Here is a 16,028-nt window from a genome sequence, read left to right as displayed (position 1 = left end):
CCGGGGAGCAGACGGGGATTGAACCGGTGCCACAGAGGCCGCAGGTAGCTTTGCAACCCAGCGCTCAACCGCTGCACCACCGGGTTAAACAATGTTTTCTTCCCCACCCCCTCAGGTGTAGTCCCCATAGAGTTTCTTTCACCAATGTACCCGTGCACCATCACCACAGTCCCCTGTGTTCCTTGTGGATTATTTTTTAAATTTAAACAACAGAAAATTATTTCCTCACTTCTGGAAGTAAGAAGTCCTAGACCCACATGTTGCCAGGGTTGTTTCAAAAGAGGGCTCTCTCCTTAGCTTGGAGGAAGCCTTCACCCTTTATCTTCACTGTGTCCTCATTGCCTCAGTGCTTTGGTGGTTTTTTTTTTTTTCCTTCCCCCAGTTCTATAGTTTTTGAATATTTCCTTCCCAACTCCCTCGAGTTTTAAAACTTTTTTTTTTTTTAAAAAGATTTATTTATACAAGAACCAGGGTACAGGCCAGATGCACAGGAGGGTGAGAGGATTCACCAGAGACAGAGTAGGGAACAGAACAGGCATATTGACGAAATACACTGCTGAGGGGAGCAGTGGGCGAGACAGGAGAGGTCTGCCCGCCATGTGGGTTGCTCCAAGGCTGGCAGGGATTGAACCAGTGCTGCAGAGGCTGGGGACAGCTTCACAGAGCTGCGCTCAACCACCTGCGTCACCAGGGAGGCCCTTGATATATTTTTTGAGTTAATGATCAGAGCTGAATTTCTCCTTTCTTTCACCATCATATTATTTACTTTCATGGGCTGAATGTTGTCTCACTTCCTTGGTAACATGCCATTATCTTTCAAAACCAAACCTCTTCCAAGTATTAATTTCTGCTTTAATAGGAACTTCTAATCACAGGTCTGCCTGCATGGGTTCTCCTTCAATTATTACGTATTTATTGTCTACTAAGTCTCAAGCACTGTTTTACGTTTTGAAGACTCAAAAGTTATTGCACAAGGTTCTAGTCCTCAAGTTTTTTTTTTTTTTTTTTTAAGATTTATTTATGCATACAAGAACTGGGGTACAGGCCAGACGTGCGAGATGGTGAGAGGACTCACCAGAGACAGTGGGGACCAGAACAGGCAGATTGCCTGAAATACACTGCTGAGGGGAGCAGCGGGGGTGTCAGGTGAGGTCTCCCTGGCATGCATGCTGAAGTGGCTGAAGATAGCTTCACAGTGCTGAGACCTATCCCCTTGTGCCACCAGGGAGGCCACTGTAGTCCTCAAGTTTATCCTAGCATTTACTGAGACAAACCGCAAAACAAATTAAAATCACGTGCTTTCTGTATCAGTCTTTGAAACAGCAAACAGCTGAGTAGTTTTCTAAGGATTCAATGAACTGATGCTGATTTTCTATATGGTAAAGTTTGTAATATGAACCACTCAAATGAAACCACCTGATTTTCCAAAGACAGGATGAACTTGACGTTATCGAATGCGTTATCATTGGCCTTGTCTTTACAAGGACCAATGACTACCCCAGATCAGAGGATCTTCCAGAGTCAACAATTTGAGTTGATACCTTTGTCCCAGAGTTCCCAACATACGCCAACCCAGTGATTGCCCAGCTGCATTCAAATTACCGGTGTCATTTAACAGGCAGGCAGGTTATCAGGCGCCAACCCAGGGCATGTGAATCAGAATCTTTGGCGTGGAGCCTCAGGTTTTGCACATTTAACAGGCCCCCCGGGTAATGATGGGGATAAATATTTGAAAATCACAGATGTTGGCTAAACGAGATGGGAGCGCCTAGCAAATTTCCTGAAAGAAAAGGCGTGATGAGGGGAAGGTCTTCGGGGTGTTTCTATTACGACCAAGCCTGATACTTAAGTCATTATCACCCAGGCCGCTGACGTGCCACCACCACGGTGACAACTTTCAGGGGGCTCTTCCCGCGTTGAGACCCGCGCCAAGGACGCGAGGCCAAAGCTTTCCCCACGCCCGCAGAGCGGAAACTGAGGTACAGTTTTCCGCTGCCAGCATCCAAAATGGCAGCCCCAGCGTCGCCACTACGAGAAACAAGCTCGGTGCCCCGCCTCGGCCCCCCAGGGTCTCACTGGGCTTTTGCAAGTCACCGTGGGAACCCGGGGGCGGGGGGCAGGAGGGGAGGGTCTGCGTTCCAACGGCCACACCGCCTCCCACCCACGGCCAAGGCCCCCACGCCCCAGTGGAAGAATGCACTGGAAACGCTCGGCCTGCATACTTTCCTCGCGCCCGGCCCGCAGTGCCTCTCGCGGCCCACGCACCGCGGAGGGGTTCAGATTGCTCGTAGCGGGGGGGAAATAGCGCCCTCGCCCCACTCATTGGCGGGCCCACGCCGTGGGGCGGGGAGACACACCCATTGGGCAGTGGGCCGTGTCAGTCTTGGGAATTCGGAAAAAGGAGGAAGAGCCCCAATCAAGTCATTGGGCTCTCGCAGCCGTCAGTCAAAGCGACATCCGGCGACAGTCCCAGTCCCGGCTCGCTGATTGGAGGAGCCTGTTCCTGGGGAGGCCGCACTTCCGAGTGCTGTGGGAGGAGGGGGCGGGGAGGGAAGCGGAGGCTGGGGCGCTCTAGGCCGGCCGGCGGTGGCGGCGGCGAGGCCGGGACTCGGGCTGAGGGCCTGCTGTAGCGGCAGCTGCGGACGCCACGCTCAGCAGCGGGCATCAGGCACATTTCTTTCCCTGACTGGAGGGTCGTGGCGTCGCGAGGCCCAGGCTGAGGTGGTGAGGGGCGGCGGGGTGGAGCTGAGGGGCTGGAGGCGGGAGCGGGCGGCCGAGTGGGGTTCGCGTCGGGGCCGGGCCCTGGGCCTGGCTGGGAGGGGCTGCGAGGCCGCGGAGGAGCCGGCCCTGGGGTGGGTTGGGCCGGGGAGGGCTGAGGACACGGAAGGCGTGGTGTTGGGCCCGGGCATGGAAGCGGGGTGGGGCCATGGGGACGGAGGGCGGGGTGGGGCTGACCGTAAGGGTGGGTCGAGGCCAGGGAAGTAGCACTTGTTCGCTGTTGCCCCAGAAGGCAGCACGCCGAGGCGCCGCGCACGGGCATGGCGACTAGGTCCCAGCCGGACTCGGGTATACGGGGCAGGGTGGGACCGGGCTCACACCAGAGACCTTAAAAGACCTTGTTTCGGTTTCTCGAACTTAATTCGAAGGTTTTAGTAATTGCGGGAGGGGAGTGTAAGCAGGAATTCTGGCCAGTTATGTTTACGCTAACCTAATAAGGGGAGTGTGTGTGTGTAGGTGTGTGTAGATCCTTCCCATTTAGGAAGAAGTTGATAAATGGGTCTCAGCATGTCTTGGTTTGTGAGGTTAATGGACGCTGAAAAGTAGAGACCAGAAACTGAAAGAAAGGCAGATTTACTCCCTCCCTACTTGGCTATCTGGGTTGAGAATTTGGCCTTATCCTGCTTTGGCTCAGAAGGTCATATGAATGAAAGTAAAACCTGCCTATGCAAATTCTGGGCCCCACAATCCTGCTTTGGGCCCTTGCCATTCCTCTCAGTACCCCCCCACCCCGACATCCCCGCACCCCCTTTTAATGTGAGAGTGATAGGAAAGAGAAATTAGATTTAAAAGTTGGGAAAACAAAAGGCATTCTTTTCTGTGACGTAGTGGCCTGAAAGTTCTCCCCATGTCCTTTTACACGCTCACCCATTAATAATTTCTCCCTCTCTAGAAGGAACAAGAATTGTAGGTAGTTTTCTCCTGAGAGATGGAAAACCAAGTTTTAAGATGGGAAATGGACTACTCCTACTAAAGATAGAAGCTGGATAGTCTGTGTGTGGCGTGGGGGGAGGGCTGGTAAATCAGGCAACAAGGTAATATTTTGGATGCCCTGGGCATTGTCTGTTTATTCAAACAAGTTACTTGGTAGGGAAGTGCGAATTTAATATCCAGTAACTGATGTCCTTTGTGAGCAGAATCTTTTCATAGTTCTAGCTCTAACAGGATTTGCTCTTTGTTTTTCTGGGAGTATAATTCTTTTTCTTCTCGGGGAGTGCTCTTTTACTGTGTTTCCTATCTTCTGCCTTGATCATGGTGTGAAAATGATGGAATCTTATTTTGTTGCTCTTGTGACTCCCTTTCAGGTTTCTCTGGAAACCCCCCTGGTAAGTGTGGAGGAGGCGGGACACTCTGACCCAAGACAAAAGGCCGGTAGCTCCAGCCAAAGAAAATAAACCTTAGGAGGGAGAAAGAAAAAAAAAATCCATCAGCTGTTCCTGAGAACAGCCTGCAGTGGAATCTACAGAGAGGACAACTAATGTGAGTGAGGAAGTGACTGTATGTGGACTGTGGAGACAGTAAGTCACGTGGGCCCTGAGGGCCTGAACTGGGCTAGGAACAGTAGTACTTTCAGAAGTGAGGTGTCGAAAAGGGAAAAGTGAATGTGGTCTGGAGTGTGGCCTTGGCTCCACGGGGTGTGCTTTCCTCCAAGGCCATCAGGGAGCTCAGACCCTGTGTTCAGCCCGGGTGGGGTCCAGGGTTTGGCACTGAGGAGGGTGACTTGCTGGCTGGAGCAGCAGAGCAGTGGCCTTGATTTGTCTTTTGGAAGATTTAAAAACCAAAAAGCATAAACATTCTGGTCCTTCAGCAATGCTTTCTCTGAAGAAATACTTAACGGAAGGACTCCTCCAGTTCACCATTCTGCTGAGTTTGATTGGGGTGCGGGTGGACGTGGATACTTACCTGACCTCACAGCTCCCCCCGCTCCGGGAGATCATCCTGGGGCCCAGTTCTGCCTATACTCAGACCCAGTTCCACAACCTGAGGAATACCTTGGATGGCTATGGTATCCACCCCAAGAGCATAGACCTGGACAATTACTTCACTGCCCGGCGACTTCTCAGTCAGGTGCGGGCCCTGGACAGGTTCCAGGTGCCAACCACTGAGGTAAACGCCTGGCTGGTCCACCGGGATCCGGAGGGGTCTGTCTCTGGCAGCCAGCCCAGCTCAGGCCTGGCCCTCGAGAGTTCCAGTGGTCTCCAAGATGTGACAGGCCCAGACAACGGGGTGCGAGAAAGCGAAACGGAGCAGGGATTCAGTGAAGATTTGGAGGATTTGGGGGCTGTAGCCCCTCCAGTCAGTGGAGACTTAACCAAAGAGGTTAGTGGCCTCACGGAGGGTGAGAGGGAGGGGTTGAGGGTTGGGGGCGGGGAGGGCGGGCTGGTCCTGAAGGACTGTGATCACACCACTAAACCCTATAAAGAACCAGATAGATGGGGGTGGGGGGCTGTCTTAGACATTGTGCTTAAATAGAAATGGGCTGATTTGTCTGACTAGGATTGGGGGCTGGGGGCATTTTCTTGTGTTGAACCATTGACCCACCTCTAAGTGTACTGTCAGGGCAGTGGGAGGTTCCTAGAACATGCCAGTGTGTTTACTGCTTGGATTTCAACATGACTCCTGGAGGCCCGGGTGGGGGAGGGAGGCATGTTGTGATGGGCTTTGATGTGGTGTGTATCTGTTGCTAAGACACAAATACTTGGTGGACTTGCCTTGTAGCTCTCTTCCTCCCTCCCCCCCATCAAAACACACATACATATCCTGAAGTTCTCCTCTGTGGTCAGGCGTGTTGTTGTAAGAGCCTGATAAATCAGCTCTCCTGGGTCTGAGCCAAGGGTAGATTTAGATGGTTATTCTTGGCCAGGAGAGGGCTGAGGCTCCCATTCTTTGCTGAAGGTTCACTGTAGGGAGTAGGGAGGACAGGCCTGGGAGCTAGAGGAGAAACTGCTTTCTGCCGTCCGGGTCACTGTATGTGACTGACGTACAGTTTGGGGCAGAAAACGACGCGCTTGTCTTTAATGATGTCCCTTGCCCCTAGCCTGCCACATCATGGTACGGCCGCTTTGAGCTGTGTGTTTGCCACTTAGCCTTAAGGAGCTTGAAAAAAGCCCCACTATACTCTCCTGGCCAGTAGAAAAAGCGAAGGCTGGATTTCCATTGCTGGGTTTTCCAGAACTGAGTTGGAGGGTTTGTTGGAGGATGTGGAAGTGCGTGAAAAAGTTCTACAGATGCTGCAGAACTTGCTTTCTGCCCATAGTCAGACCACGTTTTGCCTCCCTTCCTGCATTTGAGCCAATTTCTGAGCTCATTTCTCTATAAACATTAGTGACAGTCATCGCATGTGGCTTTTTCTGGACCGGTGGTCCTCAAGTGGGGGTGATCTTGTTCCTTTCTCCCAGGGGACAGGAGCTCTAGCGTTTTGGTTGCCACTCCTGGGGTGAGTGTGCATCCAGTGGGGAGACGCCAGGGATGCTGCTAAGATCCTGAAGCACAGGACAGCCTCCAAACAACAGATTGCTGTGGCCCCGCATGTCAGCAGTGCTCCTTGCCCAGCTGGCGCGTACTGGACCCACTTTGAGAGTCTAGAATTACCTGAGCCTGGGAGCCATAACATTCCTTACCTTTCATTGCCTCTTCCTTCAGATCCTTACAGTGCCCCTGGGGACGTTCCCTCTCCTTTCCTTTGAAGGGCTCCAGGCTTGGCCCAGAGGTCTGAAGAAGTGGGCCTCCGGTCTCCTCTTCCTGTTCCCAGCCACTCTGCGTCCCCAAGGGGTGGGTGTCATTGGACTGGCTCCTAGGAACCCTGCAGAGTAGCTCCATTCCTTCTCCTGCTGAGACCTCTCCCGGGATGGGTGGATGGGGTGGGATGCTGGGGATATAATTAGATGGATTGAGGTGAAATGGGTTGGGATTTTGACCCTGCCTGCCTCCATATTTTGACTTTCATAATGGAGGTTATACTTTCCCGGACCCCAGGCCTTCACTGTTCCCTTAGGGGGCTGGGGTTGGTCAGTGTCAGGGACCCAGACTGGGTATGGGGGAAGGGAGGATTATTATGTGTCTAGAACAACATTTCCTCAGCAACTCAGGGATAAAAATACCCAGGTCCAGAGCATGTGACAGGCACTGCCGGAGCTGGTATTATCCCTGGTGGCAGTGCTCCCCCGCTGCCAGGCCTGTTCGATGGACAGCCATAGCCCAGGCCCTTGTCAAGGATAGGATTCCCCTTGAAGCTGGCACTCTGCCCAGAGCAGGGGGTGGCCGTACACAGTTCTTTCTAGGCGAGGAGCAGTCTGTGACGGAGGAGAACATACTGTCCCTGACCTGGCCATAGGTTCAAGGAGAGCAGCAGTGAGGAGGGAGTTGAAATTGTGATCCTGATTCTGTCAGGGGCTCTTTCCTGCTGTGAGATGTGGGTCAAGCAGAGAATACTTTAAACAGATTGGGGGACACATTGGTGGCCAGGACACAGCTGAGCACCTGTCTCCTCCAGGCTTGGGTCTCCCACCTTTTGCCTGGGGCTGGGCCTGGCTGGCAAGGTGACATCCCGGTGTGGCAGACAGCTTTCCCCTTCCTCTCTGCGGGCCTGTTTCAGGATGACGAAGCCCGGCTCACAGTGTGTCTGGGTACGCTGAGCCCCATCCATGGACTGTGATCCCGGGGCTTGAAGAGGACTTGGCCCCGTCCTCCTGAGGATCGGGAAAACTCCTTCCACTCCAGGGAAGAACTTAGATTCCCAGAGAAACTGCGGGAGGAGTGTCTGCCCGGTCCTGAGTGGGCTGGGTAAGCAGGATGCGACAGGAGGGAGAGTGGCTCCCCTTCCCCCCAGGGCTCGCTCACTGCGCCACCCCGGCTGGGTGGGGCTGCCCGCCCCTGGGTGCGTCTCCTTGAGGAGACGGAGGCGGCCCGGGGATGGGCTGGTTCCTTGCGGCAGCTTCTCCAGCTGCCCTGGTGCAGAGATTGGCTCCCGGCGGCAGCTAGGTAACAGGCGGTAGGAGGGGATTGGCTCCTTCCGCATCTCCAGCGGAGACTTGGGGGAGGAGATTGGCTCTCATCGCAGCCTAGGTAACGACAGTGGGAGGGGATTGGCTCTTTCCGCAGCCCAGCTGCTGACCTGGGGGAGGGGATTGGCTCTCTGCAGCCTCAGCAGTGACCTGCGGGGTGGGAGGGGGAGGGGATTGGCTCCCTGCTGCAGCCTAGGTAACAAGTTTGGGGGGCGTGGGGAGGGGGAGAGAGGGAGGATCGGGAGGATAGGCCCAGGAGGGAGCTTGCTTTCTTCTGCAGCTTGAGCACGGAGCATGGGGTGGGAGTCCCATCTCACTGCAGCCTCTGCGGTGAGCTCAGGGTGGGGGCTGCCGGGCGCCTGAGTGGAACTGGGGTTGTGAGGTGGGAGGGGGCTGCTCAAGGATGGAGGAAGGGGGCTGGGCCGGGCCGCCCAGGCAGCAGCACGGGCGGGGCACCCTCCTCGGGCCCCCAGAGCTAGCAAGGGGCCACCCTTCCAGCCTGGTGTGCTCCCTGCAAGCCAAGAGCTCCTTGGAGCCCCCTGTCCGGCTTCCTGGCACCGGCTGCCCTGGGGCTCTTCTCACAGACCATGACCCGCCTGGACCGCAGCTCTCACAGTGGCGGGGGCCCTGCCAAAGGGAGCCAGCCCCTTAACTCTTTGCTGGCGGGTCACCGGGTGGCCCAGCCCCCCTCTGCTCCTGGGTCCAGGGCTTCTATCCAGGTTGGTGTATGGGGAGACGAAAGGGAGAGGTACACCCGGGAGGTCTCAGGACTAGGGGGGTTGCGGTGGGTAAGGGATACCTCGCCAGGGATAGGGAGGTGGGTCTAAATCTAAGGATATTGCTTTTCTGGAAAGTGTCTGCTTTTTAACCCCTGGAGAGAAGGCAGCAGTGTAAGGTTTTTTCAGTCACGGGAGATGGTGTGTCTAGGAAGCCTGCAGGACTGTTTTTTTTTTAACTGGGATTCAGTGCTGAGTTCACTGGTGGCAGTGGGGGTGGCAGTTGGTGCAGGAACTGATCAGAAGCTACCAGGGTAGGGCAGAAGGGAGGTATTTTGGTGCCTGAGGTAGCACTTGTGACTGAGCAGTGATGGGGGCTATGTCCTTGAGTGGGCTGACTGATGGGAGTCACTGAGACCTGGGGTGTGGTAAGGAAGGGAGTGAGAGCACTAGTGTGAAGGGGACACGGTGGGGCTGGCCTTGGCTGGGCTGGGGTGCCTGGTGAGGGTCACCTGACTGCCTGAGGCTCTCCTGGCCTGGAAGCAGCTTGCTAGGATCAGCTGAGAGCAGGGATTCTGGCAGGGATGGATCTGGAGGTGAGCCTGGGCTTTAAGAGTTGTGGGTGTTCAACCTTACTTCTGCCATCAGCCAGGGAGGGGGAATAGCAGTGGGAAGGGCTGGAGTCAGCCTGTCGCTGTCATTGGTTGCATCAGGTGGTTGCAAATGCAGGGATTTTCCTCTCCAGCCCATCCCACCCCTTTATGCAAATGAAATGGCACCATAGGCTGATGCAAGCCTGGCCACCTCGGAGCAATTCTGCATGACAGTTCGCCCTTGCTTGCTATGGCCAGCTTCCTCCAGATCAACTTTTAAGGGATTCCACTCCAAAACGAGAAGTGTCTCCTTGCCCTTCCTCCTTATGTAGGGGTGGTGACCCTACCCTGTGGCTCAAATGTCTGGTCCAGATCCTGAGCCTCTATGTATGGTGATGGTCACACTAGTGGTTTTGGCCAGCTCTTGGGCTTTTAGGGGAGACGGTGTTTGGAAATGGATGAAAGAAACCTTGCTGCTACCAGGGGGACCAGGGCAAAAGCTGAAGCGATGTTAGGAGGGACCTCTTGAGGACAGGGTGGGGCACCAGAACCTGAGCACTAAAGTCATGGCCATCTGTCTTTCAGGACATAGATCTGATTGACATCCTTTGGCGGCAGGATATTGACCTGGGGGCTGGGCGTGAGATTTTTGATTATAGTCATCGCCAGAAGGAACAGGATGTGGATAAGGAGCTGCGAGATGGAGCGGAGCAGGAGGACACCTGGCCAGGCGAGGGTGCAGAAGCTCTGGCTCGAAACCTGCTAGTGGATGGAGAAACTGGGGAGAGCTTCCCTGCACAGGTACCCCCCTCAGCCCATTTCTGGAAAGTTCTTAGAGAAGGCAGGTTGTAGGAAAGTGTGTTTTGGTAGAGATCTCTAAGTCACAGTGAGTGGGCTAAGGGAGGGCAAGTGAATAAGCAACAAGAGTCAGGGGCCAGCCCTGTACCGAAAAGGCAAGAAACCTGCCAACTCCTGTTTGAGCTAGGACTCCCGACTGTCCTCCTTCTCACCTGGAGTTTGGGCCTCGAGACCAGCCATTAATCTGGACAGAGGGAGAGTGCAGGCCTGCAAGCAGGCAGCTTTGGTCCCCAGGCAGTGAAGGCCAGGTCAGTCAGACTTACAGTTGCTGTTGCCACAGGTGCCTGGTGGGGAGGACCAGACGGCCCTGTCCCTGGAAGAGTGTCTTAGGCTGCTGGAGGCCACCTGCCCCTTTGGGGAGAATGCCGAGGTGAGCAGGACTCCAAGGAGAGCCCACCGAGCCAGCAGGGCAGCCTGCCCACTGTATATCCCTGCACAGCTGTCTGAGGGGCAGTTCTTGTTGCTGGTCTTGCCCTGGCTGCTGGGGGTGAATGCGGCGGAAGGAAAGAGCAGACGCTCAGGCGGTAGTGTCTGGGAGTAAGGCAGGTAGTCTTTCCTCTACCCTGTTAAAACCTCTGTGTTTTGCCCTAGTTTCCAGCAGACATTTCCAGCATAACAGAAGCAGTGCCTAGTGAGAGTGAGCCCCCGGGTCTTCAAAACAACCTCTTGTCGCCTCTCCTGACGGGGACAGAGTCACCATTTGATTTGGAACAGCAGTGGCAAGATCTCATGTCCATCATGGAAATGCAGGTAGGATCATCAGAGTGCGCACAGAGCTGGTGGGGGTGGGGGGGGTGTGAATATCGTAGACGCTATGGTCTTTCATTTCTTGGAAGAGACAGAAACGCCTCTGCCTGACCATAGGAAAGTGGGGACAGAGAAGTAACTTGTCCTGGTGTCTCCTTGGGACACTGAGGGAGGAGGTCTGGATTAAAACCCAGGGTTCAGCCTTCTGAAGCAGGCCTGTGTGTACCTGCGGTCTCCTGGGCGTACCTTTCTTTCCTTTCCTTCGGGGAGATAGTCACTTGGTGGGGTCCTTCCAAGGTTTAGGTTAATGGAAGCTGCCACGCAGTGCTGTACGGCTGCCCTCACCTTAAACTCGGTCCTCACAATCACCTAGTCAGCCCTAGATTAAAAGAAAAGGTGAGGAAATGAATGCATAGAGATGAAGTGATATGGCTGTGGGCACTCAGCGAGCAGGGCAGTTAGGTTTCCTCACTCCAGGGCTGGGTGTGCCTGTGACTGTGGATCTGGCAGTGAGGAGGTGGTCCACATGAGGTGTTTTCTTCCTCTCCCTCCAAGATGGGGAAGTCTAGCAAACATAACCAAGAGCTGGTCAGTCCTGCACTGGGGTGGAGTCCGCAGCAAGGAACCCATGTTTGCCAGGCCTGGTAGTATTTCTTGTTGTTCCCTGTGTGCCATTGTTGCGTGCCGGCCAGTGTGCCCCCCACAGCTGGGAGGGAGTCTGTTCCAGTGAACGGTGATGCTCTTCTCTCCTCCCAGGCCATGGAAGTGAATACATCCACGAGTGAGATCCTGTACAATGGCCCTCCTGGAGACCCACTGAGCACCAACTACAGCCTTGCCCCCAACACACCCATCAATCAGAATGTCAGCCTGCATCAGGCATCCCTGGGGGGCTGCAGCCAGGACTTTTCACTCTTCAGCCCCGAGGTGGAGAGCCTGCCTGTGGCTGGCAGCTCCTCGCTGCTCCCACTGGTCCCCAGCAATTCCACCAGCCTCAACTCTACCTTTGGTTCCACCAACCTGGCGGGGCTCTTCTTCCCACCCCAGCTCAATGGCACAGCCAATGACACCGCAGGCCCTGAGTTGCCTGACCCCCTGGGGGGTCTGTTAGACGAAGCCATGCTAGACGAGATCAGCCTGATGGACCTGGCCATTGAAGAAGGCTTCAACCCTGTGCAGGCCTCCCAGCTCGAAGAAGAGTTTGACTCTGACTCAGGCCTCTCCTTGGACTCTAGCCATAGTCCTTCCTCCCTGAGCAGCTCTGAAGGCAGCTCTTCCTCCTCCTCCTCTTCTTCCTCCTCCTCCTCTGCTTCTTCCTCGGCTTCTTCCTCCTTTTCCGAGGAAGGTGCCGTTGGCTACAGCTCTGACTCTGAGACCCTGGATCTGGAAGAGACCGAGGGTGCTGTGGGCTACCAGCCTGAGTATTCCAAGTTCTGCCGCATGAGCTACCAGGATCCCTCCCAGCTCTCCTGCCTGCCCTACTTGGAGCATGTGGGCCATAACCACACGTACAACATGGCGCCCAGTGCCCTTGATTCTGCCGATTTGCCGCCACCCAGCACCCTGAAGAAAGGCAGCAAGGAGAAGCAGGCCGACTTCCTGGATAAGCAGATGAGCCGGGATGAGCATCGAGCTCGAGCCATGAAGATCCCCTTCACCAACGACAAAATCATCAACCTGCCCGTGGAGGAGTTCAACGAGCTGTTATCCAAATACCAGCTGAGCGAGGCCCAGCTGAGCCTCATCCGTGACATCCGGCGCCGGGGCAAGAACAAAATGGCGGCACAGAACTGCCGCAAGCGCAAGCTGGACACCATCCTCAACCTGGAGCGGGATGTGGAGGACCTGCAGCGTGATAAGGCCCGGCTGCTGCGGGAGAAGGTGGAGTTCCTCCGGTCCCTGCGGCAGATGAAGCAGAAGGTCCAGAGCCTGTACCAGGAGGTGTTTGGGCGGCTGCGGGATGAGAACGGGCGGCCCTACTCGCCCAGCCAGTACGCGCTCCAGTACGCCGGGGACGGCAGTGTCCTCCTCATCCCCCGCACGCTGGCCGACCAGCAGGCCCGGCGGCAGGAGAGGAAGCCCAAGGACAGGAGAAAGTGAGCCCGGGGAGCAAGGGGGGTTGATGCTCACCAAGTTGGAAACTGGAGAAGGGCTGGGCCTGGACCTGGACCTACAGCGGGGACTCTAATGCCTTCTTATCCAATAGATCTTCTCAGAGGGGATGACTACGGGTCAGTGGACAGGAGGCGGGCGCAGGCGCTGTCTGGCTCAGCTTCCCCACTGGGGGTGGTGGAAGTGGCCAGAAGGTTTGGGTGGACAGGGTCCTCACCTCTCCTTTCTTTTGAGGGGGGGGGGGTTGTTGGCATTGCTGGAGGCCGATGGGGGAAAGAAGGGACTTGGGAGAGGAGAGGAAAGAAGTAGAAAGTCTCATTCCTGAAAGGAAGGAAAAAAAAAAAACCCCAAAAAATCAAAGCGGGAAGAAAATCAAAGGCCAGGACTCCAGGCAGCAGGTTTTAGGTGGGACGAGGTATTGGTGAGAGTAAACCCCACTTCACCCCAGGGCAGGGGTGGTGCACGGACAGGGTAGGTCTGGGAGGGGCTTTGTCAACTTTCTGCTCCCTGTGCTTTGGCGTCCTGGGAGGGGAGCCCCGAGAGCTTCTGTACTGATTCCAATGTAGGGGAGCAGCTGGGACCCGACGCTAGCTTGGAGGTTTAGGGTCAATGGATAAGGTGGACAGGAGAGGGTCACGAGGCCCTGTGTTGCCACAGCCCCAACACCAAGCATGTCACTCTCTACCCTGCCTCTCTGTCTCCCACTGTGCCCGGTTACCCTGAGCTGAGGCTCCCGTCTCTTACCAGCGCCTGCATGCGACCGCTGTTCTCCGCCCTCACCCTCACCCCTGCCCGGAGGTGGTCTGCGGCTGGGGTGCTGGCAGTCCCGGGCCTGCAGCCTTCCTCTTGTGGGGGCTGCTCGAGGCAGGGGGGGATGGGGAAGCCAGGCAGTACTCAGCACAACACTGGGGAGCGACCCTTCCCGCAGGCCTCCCCTGCCAACAACTGGGCTTGTCACTGGAAAACCAAACCACAAAACCCAGCAACAAAAAACTAGTCCTCTTAGACTTTCTTGCGCTTTGATTTTTTAGGGCTTGAGCCCTGTTTCACTTATAGGGTATAGAATGCTTGTGTTGAGTAAAAAGGAGATACCCCAATATTCAAAGCTGCTAAATGTTCTCTTTGCCATAAAGACTCCGTGTAACTGTGTGAACACTTGGGATTTTCTCCTCTGTCCTGAGGTCTCTGTCTACTTTCTTTTTCTGGGTTTCTTTCTAGGAGAATGAGAGGTGCATGTATCGGGGATGAGCGCATACCCTCCCTTCCCACAGGCGCTCACAGCCCAGCTTAGCCAGGGCTTCTGGAGGGCTGCCTGGGGAAGGCAGAGGGGAGCTCCAGGGTGGCCAGACCCTTCCAGGACCAGTGTCTTTCATTTTGAGCTGCCACTGCTGCCTCCACCTGCCCGGCTTGAGCACGGACTGCCCCAGGCTAGCAGGAGTGAGCCTCGGGAGGACACTGATCATCCCTCAACACGGGGGACCTGAGCAGTAGGGATAGAAGGCACAAGCCTGGGAAGTGCTTTTATAAATTATTTTCCTTGTAGATTTTATTTTTAATTTATCTCTGTGACCTGCCAGGGAGAGGGGAGGGAGAGCGAGCGAGAGAGAGAGATGCTGTGAGCACATGACAAAATAAAATACAATGGATGATCCTTTCTCAAGTGCAATTTTTCCCTACTTTGAATTTAAATTTAGAGTAAAGGAAACAGCCCCACTGAGGGAGAAGCGGCCACTGTGCGCCTGAGGCAGGGCCCACTTGGGAAGGTGGGTGTGTGTAGAGGAGGTTGACAATGGGGAACTAAGACAAAAGAAGTCTTAAATATTGTACAGAACCTTCCAGGCAGGTGTTGTGTACCTCTCTGCAGGGTTTGCCAGCTGAATCCTCTCAGGAAGGACTTAGAATCATTTTACAAAAGCCTTTCTCTCAGGGCGAGGCGGAGGTGGTGCACCTGGCCCAGCTCCTTACCGGTCTGCCTGCGACAAGCTGCGTGTTTAACCTTGACTCTGTTGTTAGCGCTCCGGTGGTCCCGCTCACAGAGGGAACAGAACTCTGGCGTGTCGTCCCATCCTGACGACACCTGAGAACCTCCCTGCCCAACACTCACCAAGCGCTGCAGCTACAGCCCGGCCGAAGAGCAGCAGGAAGCTAGACCCCAGGGGTTATGGTATTAGAGATCTTGCCAGCTGAGGGGACTAGAGTCTGTTCTCCCTCAAAAAAAAAAAAAAATCCCCACCGCAATGCCAAGTGAAGAGCGCTAAGGTGCCCCCGGGTGGCCGCTGGAGTTGCGCCTGCTCGTCTCAGGGTAGGTAGGTACTGCTAGCACGTGACGGGCTGATGCTCACCTAGGCCCTGGGAGCCCATCATACAAGGCATAGGGCCAGAGTCAGGGTTCCCGGGAAGGAGCCTGTGATCTTGAACTCCTGGTACTTCCGTGTGACCGGGCTCAGTCCTTGAACGTGCAGCTGAAGTCGTCCTAGGGGGTGGGATGGAACTCTGGACAACACTGGCTTTATTGGGTGGTTGGGAAAAATGCGCCCTAACTTTTCCAACAACCCAGTATTTGTTTCAGTTCACAATGGTCTTTGCGCCATCTCTAATTGGAAGGGGTTGGGCCATCAAGTGCTTCTCCTAATTAGAAATTGACTAATATTTGCGAGCCAGTTTATAAAACCAAGATTCCGTGACAAAGCTAAAAAGGTCAGACAACTTTAAGGAAAAAAAAAATTACGGAAAGTCAATTGTGACAAGCAAAATTCAGTTACTTAATGTTTTTCTATGCCTCTAGAAATCTGTGTGTACGTACTTTTGGTCATTTAGTACACAATTAGGCTCTTTTCCTGGGCAACTTAACAGATTTAAAGATTTTTTGGAGAGAAGAAGGTCCTTGATTTAAATCCCTCTGCTCGAGTTGCCTGTTTTTGTCTTCCCCTCCCCTGTGCCCCTTTATGGAGAGATGTATGGTGTGTCAGGGATCTTGCTGATTAGCTGGGGCTTTGGGCCAAGTTGGTCAGTGCTGCTGTGAAGTTGACCTCTTTTTGCTGCTGGCAGGTAAAGTGGGTGTCCCAGCGTCAAGGCTTTTCTGGCAGGACGATAGGAGGACTCAAGGCCTGTGAAAACTGCCGCACCTAAGACAGGAAGTGAGGCGGCTTTAGAGCTGGCAGGAAGGTGAGTGGGCCTTAGGTTTAACTAAGGGCCAACCTTGAGGGTGACCTGCTTGGTGG

At 54.8% G+C, this 16,028-nt stretch overlaps 1 protein-coding gene across 6 annotated transcripts; it reads left to right on the top strand.

Annotated features, from left to right (window-relative positions):
* Window positions 1-4,587: 4,587 nt before the first annotated feature.
* Window positions 4,588-12,795, top strand: NFE2L1 (NFE2 like bZIP transcription factor 1; the record flags this gene model as incomplete). 6 transcript variants are annotated; one of them, XM_084238867.1, is made up of 5 exons in its annotated part: window positions 4,588-5,097; window positions 9,709-9,891; window positions 10,229-10,318; window positions 10,540-10,698; window positions 11,452-12,795. In XM_084238867.1, the coding sequence occupies 5 exons, from the start codon at window positions 4,588-4,590 to the stop codon at window positions 12,793-12,795; spliced, it is 2,286 nt and encodes a 761-aa protein (XP_084094993.1). The 6 variants fall into 6 exon arrangements, with proteins under 6 accessions (XP_084094993.1, XP_084094992.1, XP_084094994.1 ...); XM_084238866.1 differs by having other exon boundaries at window positions 9,676-9,891; XM_084238868.1 differs by lacking the exon at window positions 10,229-10,318 and having other exon boundaries at window positions 9,676-9,891.
* Between the last annotated feature and the right edge of the window lie 3,233 nt (window positions 12,796-16,028).

The sequence above is a fragment of the Talpa europaea genome (genome assembly GCF_964194135.1).
Source record: "Talpa europaea genome assembly, chromosome: 7".
NCBI classification, from domain to species: domain Eukaryota; kingdom Metazoa; phylum Chordata; class Mammalia; order Eulipotyphla; family Talpidae; genus Talpa; species Talpa europaea.
The sequence above is the reverse complement of the archived record's forward strand: the minus strand, read 5'-3'. Positions and strand labels throughout refer to the sequence as shown.